Raw genomic sequence first — 24,875 nt, 5'->3', positions numbered from 1 at the left:
TCCACAGCTGGTTCTGCCCTCAATTATTGGCGCAAGTCCTTGCTGGGGATATACTGGGGTGTTTGCGACCTGGTCCACTAAATTTTAGAACATTTTGGCATGGACAGGTGGTGTGCCCTGTTGATTTCTGCTTATGCACCCGGATAAAAAAAATCGGAGCAATATTGGGGCACAATGTATTATCAAACTTACTGATTTATGGAGACTAAAGTCAAATTTTGTTTTGACAAATCAACAGTGTTGTGGGGAAATATATGCTGAACACAAGGTTGATATTGCATTTGTTACTAAATTCTATTGGTACTTGTTTTTAAATAGGTGACCAGTGATCTGTTTGACATTATGTCTGGACAGACAGATGTGGACCATCCTCTGTGTGAGGAATGTACAGATACATTGCTTGATCAGTTGGACCAGCAACTGAATGTCACAGAAAATGAATGTCAGAATTACAAGTAGGTTATTAATGCTACTTCTATTGTATTCCAAATATATGAGCAGAATTTTATCGTCGGTGGGCTCTCCATGCTGACGCATTAAATGACATGCGGTAATGTCGGGCGTGCGTCCTGACGTCATGTCATTCCAATTTTCCATTCGTGCATGCCTGCCAAACTGTCAAAGGCCTGTTAAGGCCATTAATAAACTGATTAAACTAATTCTGAACGCTGCCTGTCCAATCTTAAGGTTGGCGGGCAGGTAAAGAGCCCAAGTGGCCTTCACCTTTCTCGTGAAACCTCGTCCACAGGCGGAATGAGGTTTCATGAAGTTTTTATTAAATTACTAAATAGTTTATAAACATTTCATAAATGTTCCAGCTCATGTGATACTGTCACATGAGGGGACAAGTGTAAATGATTTTTAACTTTCTTTATTTTGAACTTTAAATCTGAACTAAATCTCCGAGGCAGATAGAGCTACTGGGCGTGTGTCACGCTGGGCAGGCCTTAATTGGCCCACCCATGTAAAATGCCAGCACGCAGCCGATTGCAGGTGGCGATCGGCTCCGCGTCCGCTCCCAACCGGCCTGCCCGACAGACAGAAGATTCTGCCCTTTATGTGGTTTATCATCCAGATCAATTCCAGTTGGAGAATATAAGACCTCCATCAGCAGAACAAGACTATAAAGTTCCAGACAATGTTGTAAAGCAGTTAAACGTACCCAAGAAATGTTTTTTTTAAATATCCTAGAATAACTTCTTCAAAACTATATTTCTAAAGACGGTTGCTTGTTGTGCCAGGTTTTTAGAGAATTGTAATGCCTTCTGGTTAGGTGTGACTGACTGTTTATATGTTCTTGATGCAGGAACTGTTTAGAGATACTTGAACAAATGAATGAGGAAGATGAAGAGAAACTACTGGAAGAGCTAAAAGCACTTAATTCCAAAGAGGACTGTTTAATCCAGGAACTTGAAAATGTGGAAGTGAAACGGAAGGAGGTAGCGGATGATTTGGCTGAGGTTAGGGCAGAGACAGATAGGCTCAATCAAGAAGAAGCCCAGTGAGTAGACCAGTTTTAATGTAAAAGTGCAAACACAGTACCTTCTATCACTGATGGTGCATGATATTCATTGCTTCCCTCACTAATAGAGAGTACAAATGAAGCAGTCTCTTTATTGTAAGGTTTTTATATTCTCATAATTAAACCCTGTGCTACAGGAGGAAAAGAGCTGTACATTGTAAATCAGGTGACTCACTTAAACAATGACTGCCGGCCCAGTTTCCAATCCAAAAAAAACCCTGAAATACTAATACATTTACATCATAAGAATGATGTCAATTTCTAGTCTTTTATACAAATTCAATTATAATAGCCAAAGATGGATTCTGTCAGAGAGACTTGTAGAAATTGATTGTTATTTTTATCCAATTGTATTACATACACCAGCACAGAAGAATCTTAGCATTTCTCTTTTTTTTTTGTTCTTTTGTTTGAGCCTGAAATCTAGGTTTTGCACCACAGAACAAATGCATCTCAAACATTTTAAACATTTAAGAATTTTTGGCATCCTGCTATTAACTATAATAAGATGCAAGAAATCTGTTACACTAAAAATTTCTTGCTTTTGTCTAATAAAGTTCCAATAATTTGTAAGAAAGCAATATGACTCACTCTAAGCTTGTACAGTTAGCACAATGCTTTATTTATGTGAAAGGTACCAGAGGGAGTACTCTGAATTCAAAAGACAGCAACTGGAGCTTGATGATGAGTTAACGAGTGTCGGCAATCAAATGCGATATGCTCAGATCCAGCTTGACAAACTCAAGAAAACCAATGTTTTTAATGCTACGTTCCACATATGGTAAGACCTAGTCGTCTGCACCTGTATTTTAGACTGATGAATGCCACAGCTGTCATCAATATCCTGTACAATCCATGCATTCAGAGACTGCATTCCAACCAATTAAATGAGCTGAATTCAATGAATTGGGTGAGTCTAGGAGGTACATTAGTGCTATTCAAGGATAAGTAGTCTCAATTGCTGTGGCAGAACTGCAGGTTCAACCTCATTGTTAACTTGGTTCTGTCTTAACATGTTTGTCTGCTTTCCTCAATGATCATCCACAATCTTTGGAACATTGGAGCAGAGGGGAATCTAGTTTCTAAGGGGGTACAATGGTTATGCTCCTGGATTGCTAAAATTAGCTACATTCTTGAATATAAGATGTTGAAACTACTTGTGGTAATAACTAACACACCTAAACTTGAGGAATCTAAAGCAAACTCAAAATTTGTAATAGTTGGAATACAATCATTTCATTTCTGGGATGTGGACTTGACTCCATGATGATGGCATAAAATCCTTTTCTCTCCCGCCCCCTGTAAGGATCATCAGCCATTTTCTTACAAGGATAGTTAGTATGGGAATGTCTAACTGATGCAGCAGTGCAGGGATGTCGCTGCTGCAGCTTTTAAAAATTCTTTCATAGGATGCAGGTGTCGCTGGTGAGGGCAGCATTTATTCCCCATCTGTAATTGCCCTTGAGAAGGTGGTGGTGAGCGGCCTTCTTGAAAGACTGCAGTCCATGTGGTGTAGGCACACCCACTGTTAGGGAGTGCCAGGATTTTGATCCAGCGACAGTGAAGAAATGGTAAAAAAACTCCAAGTCAGGATGGTTTGTGGCTTGGAGGGGAACTAGCAGGTGATGGTGTTCTCATGCATCTGCTGCCCTTGTCCTTCTAGGTGGTAGAGGTCATGGGTTTGGAAGGTGCTGTTGAAGAAGCCTTGGTGACTTGCTGCTTGCATCTTGTAGATATACACACTGCTACCACTGTGTGTCAGTGGTACAGGGAATGAATGTTCAGGTTGGCAGATGGGGTACCAACCAAGTGGACTGCTTTGGTCATGGATGGAATTAAGCTTCTTGAGTGCTGTTGGAGCTGCACTCATCCAGGCAAATGGAGAGTATTCCATCACATCCTTGCCACGTGCCTTATAGAATCACTTGTAGAAGCTCCCAAGCCTTGCAATTTAACTTTCAAAACCCAGTAACAATTTGCGTTTATGTTTATTATGTTTTCTTTGTTTTGAATTTTGTGGGCCTGAAGGTTTGGAAAGGGCTATTTTTAAGCATCACTTCATTGATGCACAGATCCTAAATGAGAAAATAAATATGTTTATATCAGAATGTTGAGATATATGCAAATAAATGGGAATGTAGATTTTCCACCTTCCTGTGTCAATATTTCAATAGGAATGGAGTGAGAAAGGATGGGAAGTGGGTCACGAACCTGTTTTGCTTGATCCCTACGCATATTTATAGCCCTCCCATTTCCTGTCAGAAGTGACTCCTTGCACATCATCAATGGCTAGATATATAGAAGTGATGGAAATATGTAATCCAGTGATAACCTAGCAATGTTATCAAGGCGGATTCATAAACCTAATGAAACATGTTGAATATGATGCTGTTCATGTTTAGATGTCACATGGCCAGGAACTGCCAGTTTCTGTAGACAATGATCACCCACCTCTTAGTGAAAACATGGTTTTCCCTTATCTCATGAAACAGCATGAAAAAAGTCTGGCCTACTTTCTTGCATACAACCTGACAGTTACTGAGGCACAGCAGTGGGAGAGGATTTCTGGGCAATAACCTGTGATGACAGTAGCCATCTTTGTGTACCTTATCTCCAGGCTTTCAAGTCAAGGATGCTGTTTTGCTTTGCCCTTTTGACCTTCCATGTTAAATATCCTAGTGTCCTGGCCTCACTACAATTAAAATGAAAGATATAAACTATTAATGTTACCGTTGAAAATGGGACTGATACTCATTTTTGCATAATTCCTATGTCGTTTCACTCAAGATTGCAAAAGGATTCTTGTAAATTTATTCTGGCCAGCATTAATACAAACCATCCAATTATTCCTCCCTCTCTAAACCCACTTGATTTTTAACGTCCTGTTTGCAATACCAAATAAGACTGTCTAGTGTTACTTTAGTTTTTGCAGCTCATTCTATTGTAGACAGGTTCAATGTGATGTTGGACAAGACAATAGAAGGATTCATAGTTTAAGGGCATGCACAAAATGTTACATCTTTCTTTTCATTCATGTTATTTTTTTTAACAATTAATGTTACCAAATAATTTCCCTTCATTCACTAAGTTGAATTGTATGACACTTAGATTGAAAACTGGCTTAATCATATCTGAATTTAGAATGTATGTAAATTGTGATATCTTATTATGGTTTATCTTTCATTACTGGGCAATTTGAATTTCAGGCACAGTGGACAGTTTGGCACCATTAATAACTTCAGACTGGGGCGTCTACCTAGTGTTCCTGTGGAGTGGAATGAAATTAATGCAGCTTGGGGACAGACTGTGCTACTACTGCACTCACTGGCCAACAAGATGGAACTCCGATTTCAAAGGTGCATTCTGAAACAGCATTTAGCTTATATGTATTGTGAAACATGTAATTATGAATTTTGAAATGAGACCTGTTTTTGTTATAATCATAAATACCAGAAAAACAATAATTGAAATTGTGAACAAAATTGGTCTAATTCCTAATTAAGAATTTCAAGCATGAGGGAAAATTGGACAACTGAATCTCTCCCTCAGCACACTTTTTTTGAAGAAAAATTTTTTTAAATTATAAGAAATTATGTGCTCCTCACCTCTGTACAATTATTTTGCTTAAGCAATGTTTGATGTAATTAAATAACCAAGGATTTATTAATGCTAAGACTGGTTATAATGTTAAAAAAATTGAGCATTTACCCGGCATATGTTGGCAATTCTGCCATTTCACTGTGTTTCAATTGTCTTCCTCACATTTGATTGGGACGCCCCTCCAGCTTCCTCTTGTTCATGAGATGACTAAATGACTCTGGGGCCATTCATATTTGGGAAGTGGACTTCCTGGCCTCTAGGAACTTGTGCCAGTAGGTTGGAAGGTTGGAAATCTGTAGCTGCCAAGGGGACTGCACAGAGACAGAGGTGACTGGCACATGACCTGATAACACAGTTTTTTTTCTGCACAAGCTTTTTTACTTGATGGAACATGTGCAATACCAGATGGTGCTTACACAGGCTCTCTTCCAGTTTTTGCCCTTGTGTTCCTTCAACTGAACTTGGGGGGGGGGGAACTTACCCGGCAGCACCTGGATTTTGTGTAAATGATGGCAAGCTCGGCAGAAGCCAAGAGTGTCTGATTTGCCCATCTTTACTGAATACACACCTACACTGAGGAAGTTTCTCCTGGGCAGATCTGGCAGTAAATGTGTAGCAGGTGATAACATATATGATAGTTGCTCATTGCCAAATTGCTTGCTGCCTTCGACTAACCTAGATCTGTCGAAAACAGTGAGGTCAGGGAAAGCCTAGGCCAGTAATTCCCAACCAGCCACTCTTAGTGATAGTTGGAGTCAGCTTAAGTGGCTGGTGGGACTGAGTAAAGCACCGCCTACAAAGTTGAATCCTGAAGTTGAAATGATAATCGGTGGGAGTGGCACTGTGGACTATTCTTGCAATTTATTTACTCCATATTAAATGCTGAAGGTTGTCCACCTGGTGCATTGAAAAATCTAAGTGCTTGATGGAATAACTAGTTATGTATCTCATAGAATGAAGTAGAGAGAAATTCTCATAGCCATCTGCTCTTATGAATACTCTTGAGCACTTTTTTTGTTTGCTTATACAACAACTTGCATCTACATAGCATCTTTAACTTAGTAAAACATCCCAAGGCATCTCACAGGAGTGTAAACCCACAAACTTTGATGCTGAGCCTGAGCCAAAGGAGACATTAGGACAGGTGAACACAGAGTTTGGTTTTAAGGTGATTTTCAAGGAGCAGAGGTTCAGGGAGAGAATTCCAGAGGTTGAAACCGGATGTAAGGAATATGCAAGGGGCCAGCATTCAAATTCTTACAGGGCTGCAGGAGATTCAAGATGGGAGGTATGAGGTCATGGAGGGATTTTAACATGAAAATTTCTGAATCGGGATGTTTTTGGTCTGGGAGTTAATGTGTGGCAGCGAGCATGGGTGAGTGTTGAATGCGACTGTGTTGGGATACATGCAGCAGAATTTTGGATGCGATTTTGGAAGGTAGATGTGAGAATCAGAAAAGTTGCATCTGGGGTTAACAAAAGCATGGATGAGGGATTCAGCAGTAGGTGGATGATGAAGGAGAAGGGAGAAGTGATATTTTGGAGGTGGAAATAGGAGGTCTATGTGATAGAGTTGAAATGGGGTTGGAAGCTCAGGGTCAAATAGGGTGTTGTCGTTCTGACCCATCTGATTCAGCCTGAGGCCATGGCCAGGGAAAGGAATGGAATTGGTAGCTAGGAAACAGTTTGTGCGTAGCAGAAGGCAAAGGCTTTGTTCTTCCCAATGAAGAAATTTCAACTCATCCAGCAGTATGACAACAGATGCAGTGGAGGGGTTGAGTGAGGCAGAACTGGATATAGTAGATACATGTGTGGAATTTGACGAGTTTTTGGATGAAGTTGCCAAAGTGTAGATGCGAAATAGGAGAATGCCGTGGATAGTACCTCAGAGTCAAAAGATAACAATGTGGAAGTGGGAAGAGAAACTGTTGTGGGAGGCTCTCTAGCCATGACTAGATAGGTAAGAGTGGAACCAGGTGAGTGCAGTCCCACTCAGCTGAACAACGGAGGATGGCTTTGTAGAAGGATGGTGTAATAAACTAGGTAATTATTTAATCAGTGGGGGGGGAAATGATCTGATATTTGGTAAGCTGTGTCCAGCCTTGTTTGCCATATGGGAATGGAAGATTCCTGTGAGTGACATTTCTGATGTGAAAAGAGAGATCATTTTGCCATGAATTTCCCCATCTATCAATTCCAGCTCGTCCCAATAATGTGTGACGAATGCCTGGAAATGCAAAAAAAATTTGTGTTTACTCAACTAATTACTTAATGGAAAATATTTCTCCATTTTATAGGTATCGTCTTGTCCCTTATGGAAATCACTCATACTTGGAATCACTTACAGACAGAGCCAAGGTCTGTACTGCCTTTGTAAACAGGGAAAATGTCTTTGTGAGAATATTCAGTACTATTATCTACCAATAAATTTGAATTTAGAAGTTGAAATATTTAATTGGAAAGATGTGCAGTTTTTGAAGTAGTTTTCAGAAGAAGTTAGGAGAGAAAACTCCTGGAAACAGAATTAGGAACTGGGTTAGGTTAGGTCTCTCCTGAGACTTGGGTTAAGATCCTGTCCAGACTGCTGAGATGACTATAAATTAAATGAACTGGGGCAACCTTAACCCATTTCTACCAGACTGAACTCCACAGTGCCAATCATTTGGCATGAAGCCACAAGTGTGAATTGGTGTATAAGTCTTCTAAGGTTGTGATTAATATTTTTAATTGGGGGGGGAAATTGTTTTACCCTGCTAATCTAAGCTGCACATGATCTCGAAGTGCTTTATACTGACAGATCAAAATATGGAAAATGTTTTTTGACTACTAACATGCATTTTAGACTTTATATAATAAACAAACATCGTTAGGATAAGAGTATCTCACTAGGTCAATGTGAAAATATGAAAAAGCAGTGTAACTTCATTACTTTTGCTCTTTAAATACATATTTGCCCATTTGTTTTCTTAAATATTAGTTTTATTAGAATTAGTTCATATGATTCCTCTTTGCCTGTTAGGTTTCTGTTGATTAAATGGGTATTAATAATTTTTTAAAAGTAATAACAGTGTCATGATAATGTAGCATAATGGGCCCATGTATGGTGGAATGCAAGTTTGATTTTTTCTTTCCCACTGATTTCTCAGTTTTAGTAGTGTCATTGTTGGAGGAAAAGTAATCCTTGGGCACCCCTTGCACCACCTAGCAATCTGTTCAAAACAGCGTTATCCACATTCTTAGTTGTACTTGTTTTTGGGAATGAGAAGAGAGGGAGTTTACCATCAAATAAGCAAGAAGTTAAGCATAGTGGGTTTGCATTTTTAAATTTTGCATCTTCTGTTTAACTTGATATTGTAGGAGCTGCCCTTGTACTGTTCTGGTGGATTGCGATTCTTCTGGGATAACAAATTTGATCATGCTATGGTGGCTTTTCTGGATTGTGTTCAACAATTTAAAGAAGAGGTAGAAAGAGGTGATACTGGCTTCTGCTTACCATACAGGTACTAAGTAGATTAGTTAAATGATTTTAACCTAATCTTAGTTTTCATAAGAACAGTGAAACATTTCCTTTCCAAGAACGAGGTTACACGACGGCAAATATGTATTCATAAATGGAGTTTACTCATTTAAAAATGTATTTTTTAGAAACTGGTATTTAATTGATGAGTTATCTGTTTTCCTTTTGGGCTACAACATTTGGAACAGATCAGAAACAAGTTCCCCTTTGCTGCACATCCAGTAAGTCATTCTGTGTTTGGAAGAGACTGATCCTAGACTGTTCCTTCCAGTTTGTATTTTTTAACTACTAGCCCTCAAGATACCAAAAACATTGACAGTGATTCCATGCAAATATTTCTGCAAGCGATCTTCTGATATGGCATGGGAGCCAGCATCCTGATTCCTCTATAGTAAATAAAGGATCAAAACTCTCATCTTGCTGATTTCCAGTATTATATGCCTATCAAATTTGTATATATATTTTACAAATTACATGCTATCGTAGGAGTGTCAATATTTGAATGTAGGATATGCAGCGTGAAGAAGGTACTTCCTATTTATCTAGCATCTGATAGGTATTGATACTGTAAAAGTAGCATACTTCCTTTGTAATGTATGGTATACATAACTGCTGTTCAGATGGTGTCAAGGCTCTCTCATAATGTGGATTAATGTTTTTTTATACCATTTTTGGAGGAGCTAACGTTTCAGCAATTATACCCTGTTGGAATTTTTCAAAGTCACTGCCTTGCTACCCCTCTCCCTGTCTTTAAATGTGACCTTACAGCCTATCTCAGGTCATGCCTTATGGTATCTCCACTTAAATTTCTTTGTAAGACCCCATCCTTTGTAATTGTAAAATTCTTTCAACTGAGTACCATATAAACATAAGTACTTTATGTAACATAAGTGATATCTATGTGACCTTTTATTTATTCGTTGTATAATCCCAGTATTATAGTTAACAGTTAACCACCAATTTGGGTGGCTAGCTTGAATTGCATGATCCTCATCCCACAGGGAGTAAAAGTAACTCTATTCAGAACTTGTACTTTTATACTATAGTTAATACAGTAAATCAGACAAAGTAGTAATAATTGAAAGGGAACCAAGTTGACAAAAATGGTTTGAGTCCAGTGAAAAAAGCCAGAAGTTTAAACAACGACATAATCAATTAACTTCCACTTTAAGTAATTTAACTTTGTAATGCTTTTTGTTATAGAATGGATGTGGAAAAGGGAAAGATTGAAGACACAGGAGGAAGTGGAGGATCTTATTCCATAAAAACTCAATTCAACTCCGAGGAACAGTGGACAAAGGCACTCAAGTTCATGCTTACAAATTTGAAATGGGGGCTGGCTTGGGTATCTTCTCAATTCTACAATAGGTGATTACAGATTATTTCCTTATTGAGTCTATACTGCTTTTGCTGACCATTGTTTCAAGGTTTCACTCAATGTTATTGCCTGTATGAGGTGATTTACTGTGCTTTTATGTATGCTTTCCTTGAGAAATAAACCATAAAATGATCAAATGTGATAAACTGGAGAAGTGGCTGGCACAGTGGGTAAGACGTTAGATGCTAGCCTTTCACCTGTGGACCTAGCTCCAAATCTGATGGAATGAAAGTTTCCTCTGTTGTTAGTTATAAAGGTGCTGTGTGAAATGGGTTTGGGTAGTTGTAGTCCAGTTCTTAATGAGCTTATTTCTGCAGCTCAAGGCTGTCCCTAGTCCTGCATTAGTTGGCAATCTTGCACCTAGGCCACAGGATGGCTCATGTGAGAAATGGGGGAGAAATATTACGTTAGTACAGTAACAGGGTGCTTTTCTGACTTAAGCATAAAGTTCCAGTAGAGTAGAAAACTATCCTCTCCTTGACCTTAGAGTACCTGATGCTGACACTGCATGCCTGAAATGATAAAAGATCTAATCCACAGCACTAATGTCACCTTCACCTTGATGAGCACAAAAATGGGAAAAAAAACAAAATAACTTGTGTTTTTATTTGTTTTTGGAATATACGTCTAGACTTTGAGTGTGATATGCTAAATCAGCATGGACTCCACCAATGCAATAGATTGCTAGATGTTTGAACAGATTGGGAATTTTTTGTTTCCTTTTTCAATGGATGTTAAATTACTATGTAATAATTGATTTATCGAGGATTTAAATCTAACTTTGTTCTGTGATGTAACATTTCAACAGTATAAAATGTTGACAGGCAGGTGGCCAGATAGCTTGATTTTTGCTGTTAGTTCACAATTTATTGGTGCCTTGGCTTCTAAATCATTTTGGATCGTGTTGAGGTGAGAGTTCATAAACCATGTATGTTTTGGCATAGAGACATTGGAATGAAAGTAAATATTAAGTTTTAAGTATTCGCTTTTATTGCAATGCACTGCATTGAGTGCTCAGCACTTAACCTGCAGCTGGGCTGGAGTTTGTTATATAGTGGGTTGGCGTGGTTACAAGACAATAAGGAATTCAGAAAATGAACCACAACTGCAAGCAGTTTCTCATCTGAATCATAGGCTAAGATTGCTTCCATTATAATTACAGCCAAACACACACTTTTTTAATTATTTGTGTATATATAGCAGTTTTATTTATAACAATTAAGTCTGGTATGTTGTGCTACTGTTGTAGAAGATGGAATGGAAGAATTTTTCTTATACACTGGTGTCATGGCTGACTGTGGGCAGCATTCTCTATTCAGTAAAGGCATAATGACATCCACACTGAAGGATTAAATTTACAATATAATCATTGCATCATTTCCAGAATTAATCAATAGTGATTAGTGTTTATAACCTAAATATGTAAAATGCTTCTGTGAAAGTGAGTATATTATTTCTCAGTAAAAGCTTGTCTTAATTGATCCTGTTATACACTTGGTCTAGCTTTGAAATTTTGTAAAACAGCTTTTTATATTGTATCACTGAAAGAGAAGTGAAAGCTCAAATGAATTTGCAAAATGAAATACATATAAAATAAACGAGTTTTTCCAAAGCTGTCACACAGTCTTTGAACATTGCTTTAATTCAAACTTATCCGAACACCTTGAATATATTTCAGACATTGCTTAGAACTTGATTTATAGTAGAAACTCAACTATTTGTGGCCAGAATGCCAAATTTGTTAAGAGCCCAGCTGTTTTTGCTATATTATTTGTGCAGATGAATGGAGTGGAATTTTGTTGATTTACTCTGAGGATTAAGAAGCCCGCTGTGATCTTTTGAAGACAGCAGAAAGTTATGATGTTGCGTGACAGGATTTGGGATTTGCCTATTTATGATCAAAGTCTTGGCTACATTAGATCTTGTAAGGAAGGACAGTGCCTGGGAAAATATTTTATGCATTTAACATGTACACAAGTGTAATGGTTTCCTTGGCACTGAGTATCTTGTTATACTGAGGTGCATGCTATAATGTGTCCCATAAAATAGCATAGAATCTAAGATGAAAAATTCGGAGTTGAAATCCAGTGCCATGGAGCACATATAATGTTGAACTAGAGTTAAATGCTAGCTGTTGTAGTCGTATAGTGCATCTGGGTAAGTTGATCTCAGCAAGTATTTGCACTACTGAAAAAACTGATGGAGAAGCAGGTATTTCATATCAAAAGTTGAGGTGGCTTTTCATTGAAGAATCTGTATTTGGTGTCATTGTGTTGATGAGTCAGGATCTTTAGAAATTGTAGTTATGGAAGTTACTGTTATGTATTAATGTATTCTTATGACACCTACTTGATGCAGTGTATTGCTGTATACTAGTGCACTGAAATTTTAAGGTTATTGCATGATAAAAATATTCAGTACTTTGAATTACTTTACACAATAAAATGTGGCCACAAATTAAAATATTTTTGAGCTTAATTTGTAGAATTAGTATAATTATTTGTATTTGCCTTCATTCTCTTTCCTCCAGTGGTTGGCCAGTACCTCAGAAATTTGAAAACCAGCATTACATGATCGGTTATGAACATGTTAATTGAGTTAGTAAGTGTTTTAATTAAGTAGCCTGTTGAGAAGTTATATGCTTCAGACAAATTCTTCCAGTAGTAATTTGGTTACGAAGTTGAGATCAAACAGCTAATAAGCATTTCCCCTTCATTTGCAGTAATTTATTTTGTCCTTTATTTATTTCCTGCTGGAAAAGCTTTCTTCATATTCCTAAGTAGATTGCAAAAAGCATTTAAATAAACCTCCATCTATGAATTTAAATTTTAGAAGTATTTGTGATGTAATTTAGTACCTTTATTAAGTGTTAGAATATTACAGATATACGTACTAGATTACACTTTTTTCACAAATTATTTTAAAATTGTATACCTCACAGATTAGTGATATACAATTCATTGATGTAGAATTTACAAAACCACTACCATTAATGTACTGACAAAATACTGTATCTATTAACATTGGAACTTATTTCATGATTTGCTCCTGGAAAAATGTGTTTTAGTATGACTTGAGAAAACTCAGAAATGCTTTCTTCTGTTACACCACTAATTGAGGCCAGCTGCTGTACAACCTTTTTGTAAAACAAAAGATACAAAATTAAGATCATTTTTTTAAAGACAATCTATTTCTTATCTTTGCTGCTAGGAAGGCAGTTCAGATGCTTGAATATAGGACAAACAAATTATCTAACTGATATCTACTACAGTATTGTATATATAATAATTTGTATTATTTACTACCTTGAACCAGGGTGTATAGTTCAGTATAATTGCACTTGTTCCAATGACCCCAACAGCGAGAAGCATGCAATCTTCCTTTACAGACAAAAACTTTGCCCTATGATAAAGTAAAATGTTATTTGATTTTGTATTTATGTTTTAAAGTGTATAAGGAAACATCTGGACTTCTTACACAAATTAAAGATGCACTTAATTGTCAACCAAAAGGCTGTCTGCCATTCCAACTTGCTGACTGTGGATATTAGCACTCAACCAAGGTGTGTTAACAAGGTGTTTGGGGGGGTGAACGCAACAGCTAATAATTTTTTCTCTGTACTCAGTAATTTGAGCAGAACTTTTTTTCTTATCTGAAAAATAATCATACTGCCATGGTGCTACACCACTGCGTAACAGAAAGGATGCATCAAAACTGGAAGCCTTATTTGAAAAAAAAATTTGAGTGGCAGAATGACTTCAGCTGAAGGGAAGATTGTAGCTTAGACTTGACTTGTGACTTGTGGTCTACTTGAACTATTAGACTTAATTAACTGCCTCTCTTGGTATTCATATATGTGGTATTTGTATTTTTGGTTGAAGCTTAATTTATGGGAGCTAAGTTTTTTAATACAAGCCTCAACCATCTTCAAAACACTACTATTTTTGAGTTTAAAAAACTAACAAATAGAACCAAAAGTGCTTAAGATTTTTTAAAGGACTATTGATTCTAATGTAAGAAATAAAAATACTTGCCTTTGGAGTTCACTAGGTGTAGAATTTTCAATAGTAATTTTTAGTAAGTTTTCATAAATGGTGTTTCTCATGAGGTAAACAAATTTCAGCACCTTCAGGGAAATACAATGTAGGTTTTTAACTGGAACTGATGGATCATTGTACCCTTTTTAAAAAAAAATCATAAAATTAGTTATTTTGAACATAGTTTAAACAAGATTTTGCTATAAAGTACATAGGAATGAAATTTAAAAAAGTATTTAGGTGAAACTTCTGGTTTTTAAAGAATTAATACATGCTGTTGGTTAAATCATTGCTATAGAGCTGACAAACAGTAATTTAGTAGTGGTACTATGTACTTCAAATCCTTTTTTTCAGTCAAGTGTATATATTTGGTTTTGCAGTGACTCATTTGGTAAAGGCATCATGTAACTACATGACAGCAATGAAGCACCAGATTCGTATACTGTTAAGCATGGAAATTCAGTTTTGTCTGTCATTTGGCCCCCAGGTTCAGCATTAGGTTACAATACCATCCTAATTGTTATCAACTAGTGATTACATTTTTCTCACTCACCCATGACTTCTAATAATATTTCAGTGTGAGTGAAAGGAGAAGGGACATTGACTTGAAAACTCAGAGTTTCAAGGACAAGCAGTTCTGAATCCAGAAAATCTTCTCTCTTATATGAGTAACCAAGAGACTGGAGAAATTTCAGGGCCATAGTAATATTAACAATCTGGAGAAAGAGATGAAGAACTAGGTTGCGTTCCTGGCTAAAGTCAAACATCAAGATGGAATTTGCAATTTACATAATATGCGTGATGTTGCACAAGAAATATTATGATGATATCCTTTACCTGGTAATGGAATGAGATCTTGCTTGCTATTTGAACACAAGACATAATACGTAGCACAAAGTGATCTTGGATTCTAACTTGCAATAGTCCCCAGCCGTATTTTTCTGCATTTTTCACAGAACCTGTGCATCTAGCTGAATAGAGTTTTTCAATGTAGCGAATCATAAACCTGTAAAATAAAAGAAATTATAGCTGGTCTCATAATTAACATTTAAGAACACAACAGGTTTTTAAAAATTCTTTTGAGCCTGAAATCCAGCTTTATGATATAAACTGTTGACTTCTCAGTATGCTGTTTCCATTAAAAATCTATTCTGCTATCTTTGGGCATAAAATAAACTCTCAACGTTCTGTGCTGCTAAAAACATGTTACCTTAAACAGAAAAATTGAAAAAATTCTGAAGTCAGGGTATACACTGAACCTAATGTAATCCAAAACAAAAACAAAAATACCTGGAAAAACTTAGCAGGTCTGACAGCATCTGCTGAGAGGAACAGTTAACATTTTGAGTCCGTATGATTCTTCAACAGAACTTCTGTTCGAGAACGGACTCGAAACGTTAACTGTGTTCCTCTCCGCAGATGCTGTCAGACCTGCTGCGTTTTTCCAGGTATTTTTGTTTCTGTTTCTAATGTAACCCTTGTTTTAGTATTCAAGAAATTATAGTAATTTAAAAAGAACAGTGGTGAATTGATGGTGCCCACTGTGATCCTCTAAGATCTAATGAGATCTGTGGCGTGGATTTCAACTTTCTCAGCGGTAATTTGATTCTGGTGCCAACTATGGGGCTCTCTGGCATCTAGCAACAGTGATGTTGCCAAGTGCGTCAAGTAGCCAGTAACGTGGAAGTATTCTCAGAGCTAGCAAACTAGTGACACAAACAATACTTAACCTTTGCTTTTAATCATTTTAAAAAATGAAATAAGGACTTGGACATAAATTTATACAAAAAATGTTAGAACTTGTAATTTTAATGATTGTGAAGAAATTTGATATTCCACAAACATAAAATTAGTTTTTCAGGGCCAGAGAACTTGTGTAGTAACAATGCACTTAGTACCTGTTTAAAAACCCTGTTACACCTTATTCAACTAGGTGTAACGGTTTCTCTGTAAAACACCTGAGCTTGTAAAAGTTCAAGTTCACCTCAGTTCAAGTGATTTCAAAAGATTTCCAACTACAGAACTTTAACAGCACAACCTGGGAAGAAGCAGGCAATTAATGATAGTGACTTCTGCATTGCATTTCGCTGTACTGTTTATGTTATATGTGATGCTGGAAAAAAAATCAACTGCGTCAAATAAAAATCCCAAGAGTGGAGAACTTTGTATTGTGTCATAATTTTGGGATTGACTGGTTGGTCTGATGTGGTGTTTTGTCAATCCCTGTGCATTCCTGTGCTCCTGTTTAATAAAACAGCATATTCTTTAATTTCTAAATCCATGAGCGGATTATATTGTTTTACCTTTCCAGTATCTCCACAGCTTGATATCTCGTGACCTGGTGAAGCCCCAGTTGCTCACAAAGGAGGAAAACAAATTCTGTGATACAAATAAAAAACGGAGGAATTAAATGCGAGTAAAGTTTACACCAAGCTGGCTTTACAGACGACGGCGAATACTCGCAAGCCCACCTATTAATCTTAATTTTTTGAAACAGCCTGCGTGCTGAGAGAGGTTCATCAAATTATTTTCATTTTCCTTAGCCACATCAACCAGAAATTCTTCCAGCATCTCCGGGGAAACGGCGCTGAACGCCAGCTGAGGCGTATTTTTGCTGCAACAGCTCCGGCTTTCGCCCGTTTTCACAACCACCACTTTACTCATGGCCGCACAACCCTTCGGGCCTCCCAGTGCCAAAGGTGCGAGGGCCTGGTCAAATGTTGTAGGGGCGGCTCTGGGGTGGGGCGGGGGGTAATTGTCACAAAACCCTTGACCTATTCCGTCGAGTGCACGTGAATGCACATTAAATGCTTTGGAAGCGAGTCGCCAATTTGGCCGACTGGTCTTTCGGAGAGTCTGAAGGAAATGGCGGCGTCCTCGCCCTCCCCCCCCGTCCACGTGCGCGGGCCCCTTGGCGCACTCCCACTGCGCCTGCGTCGGCCGCTAGCATATTCTCAGTCCGTAATAATAATAATAATCCTATTTTTACTAAGTTCTGTTGAAGGGTCATGAGGACTTGAAACGTCAACTTTGTTCTTCTCCGCCGATGCTGCCAGACCTGCTGAGTTTTTCCAAGTCTTTCTGTTTTAGTTGTTATTCTCAGTCCGCCTGCGCGGATAGCCGCACGTGCTATGTTCCAACCCGCCAAAGACAAGCTGCGCCGATCCACGGCATATCTCCAAAGCGCATGCGTAATGTGCCGCCGCTCGCACACCGCCCTCCCCCACCACCACCCCACCACCTCCACCCGCCCTCTCCTCCTTCTCGGCTGCGGCCTCGCGCAGTAACTGTTGACTGTTCGAATCGGTCGCGAGCCCTCAGTCTCTTGACGCCCGAACAATAAGAGGGACGAGGAAATGCTGCTCCAAAGTGCGAGGAAAAAAAAAAATAAACTTGAGGGGGGGAAAAATAGAATGTGTACATATAAAACCTCAGGACGTCCGGAAGCGCTTTACAGTCGATGAATTATCTTTTGCTCTGAAGTAAAGTCACTGTTTATGATGAAGGAAACGCGATTTTGAGTTCATCAAAATCCCATAGACTATACAATCAGATGATGGTGGCCAGATAATCTGTTCCAGTGTGATGTTGATTTTGGGATTAACTATTGGCCAGAGCCCTGGCGGGGGTTGGAGCCTGCTCTTCTGCAAAATATTGGCGCTCCCGGATCTTTCACATCCACCTGGAGAGGGAAGACTTAGCGCTTGGTTTAATGTTTCATCCAAAAGCTAAGCCCTTAGTAGAGCACTGGGATGTCAGTCTAGATTCTGTACTCAAAAGGGACTCAAACCCAAAATCTACTTGATCAGTGGATGAGAGTGCAACCAACTGAGCTGCAGCTGACACATGCAATTTAACACATACGAAACCCAGCTCCAGGATTCACACCCAATGTAAAAGCACCCTCTTGTAGCTATTTGTACATCTATGTATGTTTATAAACAACAACTAGAATGAGGCATTTCAGAAGAACTCCATATGCATGCTCAAGTGTTTTTGTCCTGCCATGATATCACAGTTTGGCAATAGGAATGGGATAGTGGATTTCCCTCAACGAAGAAATTTGGGTTTGAGAAGCTTCCAGCAAACTAGCAGCAGAACTGAGAGGGTTTTTCTTGCTAAGAAATAAACTTAAAAATATGGTCTTAGAAAAATGGCTGTTCATACACACAGGTGGACTGACCTTTGAGGTTCGCTGCATCAACAGGTATTATTGGGCTACTGGAAGAATACAGCTGTGACTGAGAGTATGTGGAGCGGCTAGAGATGTTTCTCACTTGCTACTAACCTCAAACATCCTGATAATACAGCTGTTAATCAGGCAATGTGAGAAAGGAAAATGGTGATGTTTTTGATGGAAGCAGGCCCCTAAGCGTACGAAACGCTCAAGAATTTGCCTGCCCCTGATAAACCAAAGGACACGCCGCTGTTGGACATTTTGTGCATGTTTGAGCAGCACTACAATGCTAAGCCATTGGAGATTGCAGAAAGCTATCGATTTGAAACAAGGAATCAGTTGCCCAATGAGGACATTGGAGTGTTTATCATGTGTTTGAAAAAGCTGACCATTCATTGTAATTTTGGAGAATTTCAAGAGAGAGCATTGCGGGACAGATTTGTGTGTGGTTTAAAAAGTGAATGAATTCACAGTAAATTGCTGACGTTGCCAAAGTTTATTTTGACCTAACTTGCCAAACAGCATTGCCCATGGACAAGGCAGGAAGTGACTCGAAAGAAGTCAGTTAACAACTGCCAATCATCTGCTTAAGTAAATAAGCTGTAGCTGAGTAAGGAGAAGGCTCCAGTGAAGGCATTTAGTAGCAGCAATAGTACTACAAAATCCTGCTACTGGTGCTTAGGTCATCACTGGGCACAGAATTGTCCATTTGTGAAGGTAAGAGTGCTATAGCTACAAGAAGTAGAAACATCTTGCCAAGACATGTAAGAATGTAAATGGAGAAAATGCTGGCTGGGGGAAACAGCGTTCACTGCATAGCGTTTTTGAACAGCAGCAGTTAAGGGTCAGTTGAGATCCATGTGATCTGAAGCATAAGAGGAGAAATTTGCAAGACATTAGACATGGGCCAAGTAGGGTTAGATGGTGCTCCGATAAACATGGAGGTCGACGTGCGTGCATCAGTTAGCGCTATTCCTGAATCGCCATACTGTCAAACAAAGTCAGCATCAGCTGGAGAAATCATGCTTAGAATTTCAAAGTTATGGAAGAGAAAAGAATCCCCATAATGGGAAGTGTGTCAGTTCTAGTCACATATAAGGAGCAATGTGCAAAATTACCCATCATTGTAGTGAAGGGTGAGAAACAAGCCTTATTAGGAAGAAACTGGTTAACAGCGCTTAAGTTAAACTGGAACAAGCATTTTTACATAGAAGCAAGATTCACAATGCAAAAAGACGTGATCGCAAAGTACCCTCAGTTGATTAGTCATAGAGTCATAGAGGTTTACAGCACAGAAAAAGTCCCTTCAGCCCATCGAGTCTGCGCCGGTCAAACAAGTACCTAACTATTCTAATCCCATTTTCCAGCACTAGGCCCACAGTCTGTATGCCATGGCATTGCAACTGCACATCCAAATACTCCTTAAGTGCTTTGAGGGTTTCTGCCTCTACCACCCTTTCAGGCAGTGAGTTCCAGATTCTCATCATCCTCTAGGTGAAAAAATTCTTCCTCACATCCCCTCTAAACCTCCTGCCCTTGACCTTAAATCTATGCCCCCTGGTTATTGATCCCTCCACCAAGGGGAAAAGTTCCTTCCTGTCTACCCTATCTATGCCCCTCATAATTTTATACACCTCAATCATGTCGCCTCCTCAATCTCCTGCTCCAGGGAAAATAACCCCAGTCTATCCAATTTCTCCTCGTAGCTAAAACTCTCCAGCCCAGGCAACATCCTGGTAAATCTCCTCTGCACCTCTCTAGTGCAATCACATCCTTTGTATAATGTGGATTCCAGGACTGCACATAATACTCTAACTGTGGCCTAACAAGCGTTTTATACGGTTCCAACATAGCCTCTCTACTCTTATATTCTATGCCTTGGCTAATAAAGGCAAGTATCCCATATACCTTCTTAACTATCTTATCTACCTGTCCCGCTACCTTAAGGGACCGGTGGACATGCACACCAAGGTTCCTCTGATCCTCGGTACTTCCCAGGGTCATTCATTATGTATTCCTGTGCCTTGTTTGTCCTGCCCAAGTGCATCACCTCATACTTATCTGGATTAAATTCCATTTGCCACTGATCAGCCCATCTGATCAGCTCGTCTATATCCTCCTATAATCTAAGGCTATCCTCCTCAGTATTTAGCACCCCACCAATTTTCGTGTCATCCGCGAACTTACTGATCAACCCTCCTACATTCAAGTCTAAATCGTTTATAAATACCACAAACAGCAAAGGACCCAATACCAATCCCTGTGGAACCCCAGTGGACACAGGCATCCTGTCACAAAAACACTCCTCACTGCTTCCTGCCACTCAGCCAATTCTGGATCCAATTTGCCAAATTGCCTTGGATTCCATGGACTCTTACCTTCGTCAAACTGATTCGAGGACATAAGGCTAATGTGTGGGTTCAGAGGAGCGCAAGACCAGTTTATTGCAGGCTTTGTCCAGTACCCTCTGCTCTAAGGGAGAAAGTAGAGCAAGAGCTGAAAAGACTTGAGTCTGGGAACATTATCTCTGAGGCAGAACAGAGGAATTGAGCTACTCTCATCATGGTAGTACCAAAGTAAGATGGCAGTATAAGAATATGTGGGGATTGTAAGGTAACCGTAAATCAGGTACTGGAATGTAATCCGTCTGGTGCTTTGCCAAACGTGGAGGATCTGTTCACAATGCTGTCAGGAGGCTAGATTTTTTTCAAAGTTAGATCTGACAAGTACCTTTCTGCAACTCGAATTAGACAGAGTCTAAGTCAGATTTGACTATTAATACATACATGGGTCTTTTTCAGTTTCACGGGCTGCCATTTGGTGTTCTTTCAACCCCCAGAATTTTCCCTGGGGTGATGAGCCAAATTTTGCAAGGAATTCAGGGAGTAGTGTGCTATTTGCATGACACACTTATTTTAGCTCTACACAGGCAGAACCATAATTCACATTGAAAAAGGTGCTCCGTGTTTGGAATAACATGGCGTTCGGGCAAAGGCATATAAATGTGAAATGTTTCAAAACCCTATAAAGTACTTGGGTCACAGGGTAGACAAAGATGCGTTACATCCTACCAAGAGTAAGGTTCAAGCAATAAGAAATGCGCCACACCTCAGAATGCCTCAGCTCAGATCTTTTTTGGGTTTCGTGAATTTGGTAAATTCATGCCAAATTTGGCAGTCTTATTAATACATTCAATGAACTCTTGAGGAAGGATTTTCTGTGGAATTGGAGAAAAGAGCACAAAGCATTCAAATTGTGTATAAGTTAATTGGTAAATGCTACCATGCTTGTACATTATGATGCATCCAAAAATATTAAGCTATGATCTGATGTCTCTCCATATGGTGTAGGTGCTGTGATCTCTCATGTGTTGGATAATAATGAGGAGAAACTGATTGCTTTTGCCTCACACACCCTCAGTGCCAGTGAGCAAAATTATGATCAGATAGAATGTGAAGCATTGTCTTTGGTTTTTGGAATAAGAAGATTTCATAAATACTTTTATGATCATAGTTTCATGATTAAAACTGATCATAAGCCATTCGCAGCTATATTGAATCCAAAGTCTCCAGTACCTGCTTTAGCTCAAACGCAGAGTCGGACTTTGATTTTGTCTGCTTATCAGTACGACATTAAGTACAGATGATTGGATGATCGTTGTAATGCCAATGCGATGTCCAGATTACCATTCCCATCTGAGGCAGAGCCCAATTGGGAAGATTTTTTTCTTTCCACACATAGATGAGTTGCCAGTCACAGCAGAACCAACAGTAACTATTGGTACTCTATTCGTATCCCAACAATCCAATTCATCAGGCTCACATGATTCTTCCCAACTCCCATCTTCACGAATCTCTGAAGGTAAAAGACGTACAAACCTAACCTTTCCACTATTGATAGAACAACTTGCAGGGACTCTGCATTGGCAAGGGTACACAACTAAATCATAAATGGGTGGATTTAGAAATCATTCCATTTTTTTATGCATAAAAATGAGTTGTCAGTTGATAAGGTTATGTTATGCCGGGAGCCAGCTTCGTAATTCCTGAGAAGTACAGATTGCAGTTACTATATGGTCTTCATGATCAGCACTTAGGAATGAGCTTGACAAAGAGTCCAATGGGAAGCTATCTTTGGTGGCCAGGGTTAGATAAGTACATAGAAGACACAGTGAAACAGTGTAGAGTATGTTAAGTAGTAGAAAAGAAGCCACCATTGGAACCTTTGCAACCATGGAAATGGCCAGCTAGAATGTGGCAGAAGCTGCACACAGATTTTGCAGAATTTGGATGGCAACAGCTATTTATTATGATAGATAGCCATCTGAAATGCATTGAAGGGTTTCCATTGAATCGAATAACACTTGAAATTTTGCATAGCTTGATTGCTGCTTATAGATTCCCAGAGGAAATTGTGTCCAACAATGGACCTCAGTTTTGTTTAGAAGAGTTTGCAAAATTCATAAAATGAATAGGGTAAAAAGCACAAGTCCCACCATATCATCCTGCTTCAAATAGAGCAACAGAGCGCAATGTACAAATTGTTAAGTGTGCTCTTGTTCAACAAGTGCTAGATACAAATTGGAAGAAACAGCAGATGTCATTGAATCATAAACTGGTGATTTTTTTTGTTTACTTATCATAACACACCTCACGCTACTACCGGCAGAATGTCAGCTTAATTGTTTCTTAGAGGACGGCCAAGAACAAAGTTTTCATTGCTGAAGCCACATTCAGCATGGTCAGTAGAAGAGCAACAGTCCAGGCAGAAAGGGAGTCATGATAGAGGTGGAGTGAGAGAAGGAAGTCTTAAGTTGAACCAAAAGGTTAAGGTGAAAGATCATTATCATAAGTGGTTGAAGTGGCTATCAGGAGGAGTCGTGAAAATATGTAGTCTTTGCACATATTTGGTCAAGATGTTTGGTAGTGGAAAGGTTAGGTTTGTACATCTTTTGCCTTCAGAAATTCTTGAAGGTGGGAGTTGGGAAGAATCATATGAGCCTGATGAATTGGATTGTTGGGATACGAATAGAGTACCAATAGTTACTCCAACACAAGCTATGCCTGAAACTATTTCAGATCTGAGTTAGGGTCATACAGACATGTCTAAGGTGGAAAAGTTCAATTGAAGGACAAGGGAAAAATCAGTCTTTGTTGGAGAAAATTTCTCCTCAGACTCAGACCATGATGGGTCAAGGTCCTTCCCCAAATTTTTAAAGTTTGGGTCCAGAAAGGTGGTACCACCCAGTACCAACCTAGGCACCAGAGACGACAAGCGACAAGGGCAAACCCAGCCCTGTTGACTCTACAAAGCCTCCTTACTAACATCGGGGGGCTTGTGTCAAATTCGAAGAGTTGTCCAACAGACTATTCAAGCAACAGCCTAGCTTAGTCATACTCACAGAATCATACCTTATAGACAATGTCCCAGACACTACCATCACTATCTGTCCTTTCTGTCCTTTCCCATTAGCAGGCCAGACCCACCAGATGTGGTGGAACAGTGGTATACAGTCAGGAGAAAGTTGCCCTCGGAGTCCTCGACATTGAGTCTGGACCCCACGGCAGCAGGTCAAACATAGGCAAGGAAAACCCCTGCTCATTACCACCTACCCCGTCCCCCCCACACACACCCCACACACACACACACACACCCCCACCTTTCAGCTGATGAATCAGTACTTCTCTATGTTGAACAGCAATTGGAAGAAACACAGAGGGTGACAAGGGTACAGAATACTCTCTGGGTGGGGGACTTTAATGACCTTCACCAACAGTGGCTTGCTAGCACCACTACTGACCAAGCTGACTGAGTTTTCAGGGGCATAGATGCTAGACTGTATCTGAGACAGATGGTGAAGGAACCAACAAGAGGGAAAAGCCTACTTGACCTTGTCCTCATCAATCTACCTGTTGCAGATGCATCTGTCCATGACAGTATTGTTAGGAGTGGCCACTGCACAGTCCTTGTGGAGACGAAGTCCCACCTTCACATTGAGGATACCCTCCATCCTGTTGCGTGGTACAAACACTGTGCTAAATAGGATAGATTTTGAGCAGATCAAGCAATTCAAAACACGGCATCCATGAGATACTGTGCTCATCAGCAGTGACAGAATTGTACACAACCACAATCAGTAACCTCATCGGCTGGCATATATCCCACTCTACCATTACCAACAAATCGAGGGATCAACCCTGGTTCAATGAAGAGTGCAGGAGGGCAAGCCAGTAGCAGCACCAGGCATATCTAAAAATAATGAAGTGTCAACCAGGTGAAGTTACAACACAGGACTACTTGCATGCCAAACAGCAGAAGCAGCATGCGATAGACACAGCAAAGTGATCCCACAACCAATGGATTATATCTAAGCTCCACAGTCCTGCCACATCCAGTCATGAATGGTGGTGGACAATTAAACAACTAACAGGAGGAGATAGCTCCCTAAATATCCCCATCCTCAAAGCCAAGCACTTTAGTGCAAAAGACAAGGCTTGCAAACATTTTCAGCCAGACTTGCCAGGTGGATGAACCTTCTCAGCATCAGCATCACTCCACATGATATTAAGAAATAGCTGAAGGCACTGGATACTGCAAAGGCTATGGACCCTGGCAACATTCCGGCAATAGTACTGAAGGTTTGT

General features: G+C 39.4%; 2 protein-coding genes across 3 annotated transcripts in view; one reads left to right on the top strand and one right to left on the bottom strand.

Moving 5' to 3' along the window:
- The window catches only part of becn1 (beclin 1, autophagy related), a 47,643-nt gene that overhangs the window by 10,052 nt on the left and 12,716 nt on the right, over window positions 1–24,875 (top strand). The window contains exons 6-13 of one of the 2 annotated variants that reach the window (XM_041217590.1): window positions 319–455; window positions 1,307–1,501; window positions 2,157–2,303; window positions 4,729–4,878; window positions 7,420–7,480; window positions 8,480–8,622; window positions 9,843–10,007; window positions 12,548–13,528. In XM_041217590.1, the coding sequence (XP_041073524.1) occupies window positions 319–455; window positions 1,307–1,501; window positions 2,157–2,303; window positions 4,729–4,878; window positions 7,420–7,480; window positions 8,480–8,622; window positions 9,843–10,007; window positions 12,548–12,614 (1,065 nt within the window). In that variant the 3' untranslated portion in view covers window positions 12,615–13,528. Of the gene's footprint in view, window positions 1–318; window positions 456–1,306; window positions 1,502–2,156; window positions 2,304–4,728; window positions 4,879–7,419; window positions 7,481–8,479; window positions 8,623–9,842; window positions 10,008–12,547; window positions 13,529–24,875 lie in introns of those variants that run through there. The other variant, XR_005946683.1, reaches the window with a different exon arrangement.
- cntd1 (cyclin N-terminal domain containing 1) lies at window positions 13,007–17,065 on the bottom strand (the record flags this gene model as incomplete). The annotated part of the gene is made up of 7 exons (XM_041173779.1): window positions 13,007–13,153; window positions 13,323–13,419; window positions 14,052–14,196; window positions 14,608–14,770; window positions 14,892–15,060; window positions 16,358–16,433; window positions 17,044–17,065. Coding segments are annotated over 7 exons (819 nt in total), but the record flags the coding sequence as incomplete, so codon positions are not given.

This window comes from Carcharodon carcharias, chromosome 23, assembly GCF_017639515.1.
Source record: "Carcharodon carcharias isolate sCarCar2 chromosome 23, sCarCar2.pri, whole genome shotgun sequence".
Classification (NCBI taxonomy): Eukaryota; Metazoa; Chordata; class Chondrichthyes; order Lamniformes; family Lamnidae; genus Carcharodon; species Carcharodon carcharias.
The sequence above is the reverse complement of the archived record's forward strand: the minus strand, read 5'-3'. Positions and strand labels throughout refer to the sequence as shown.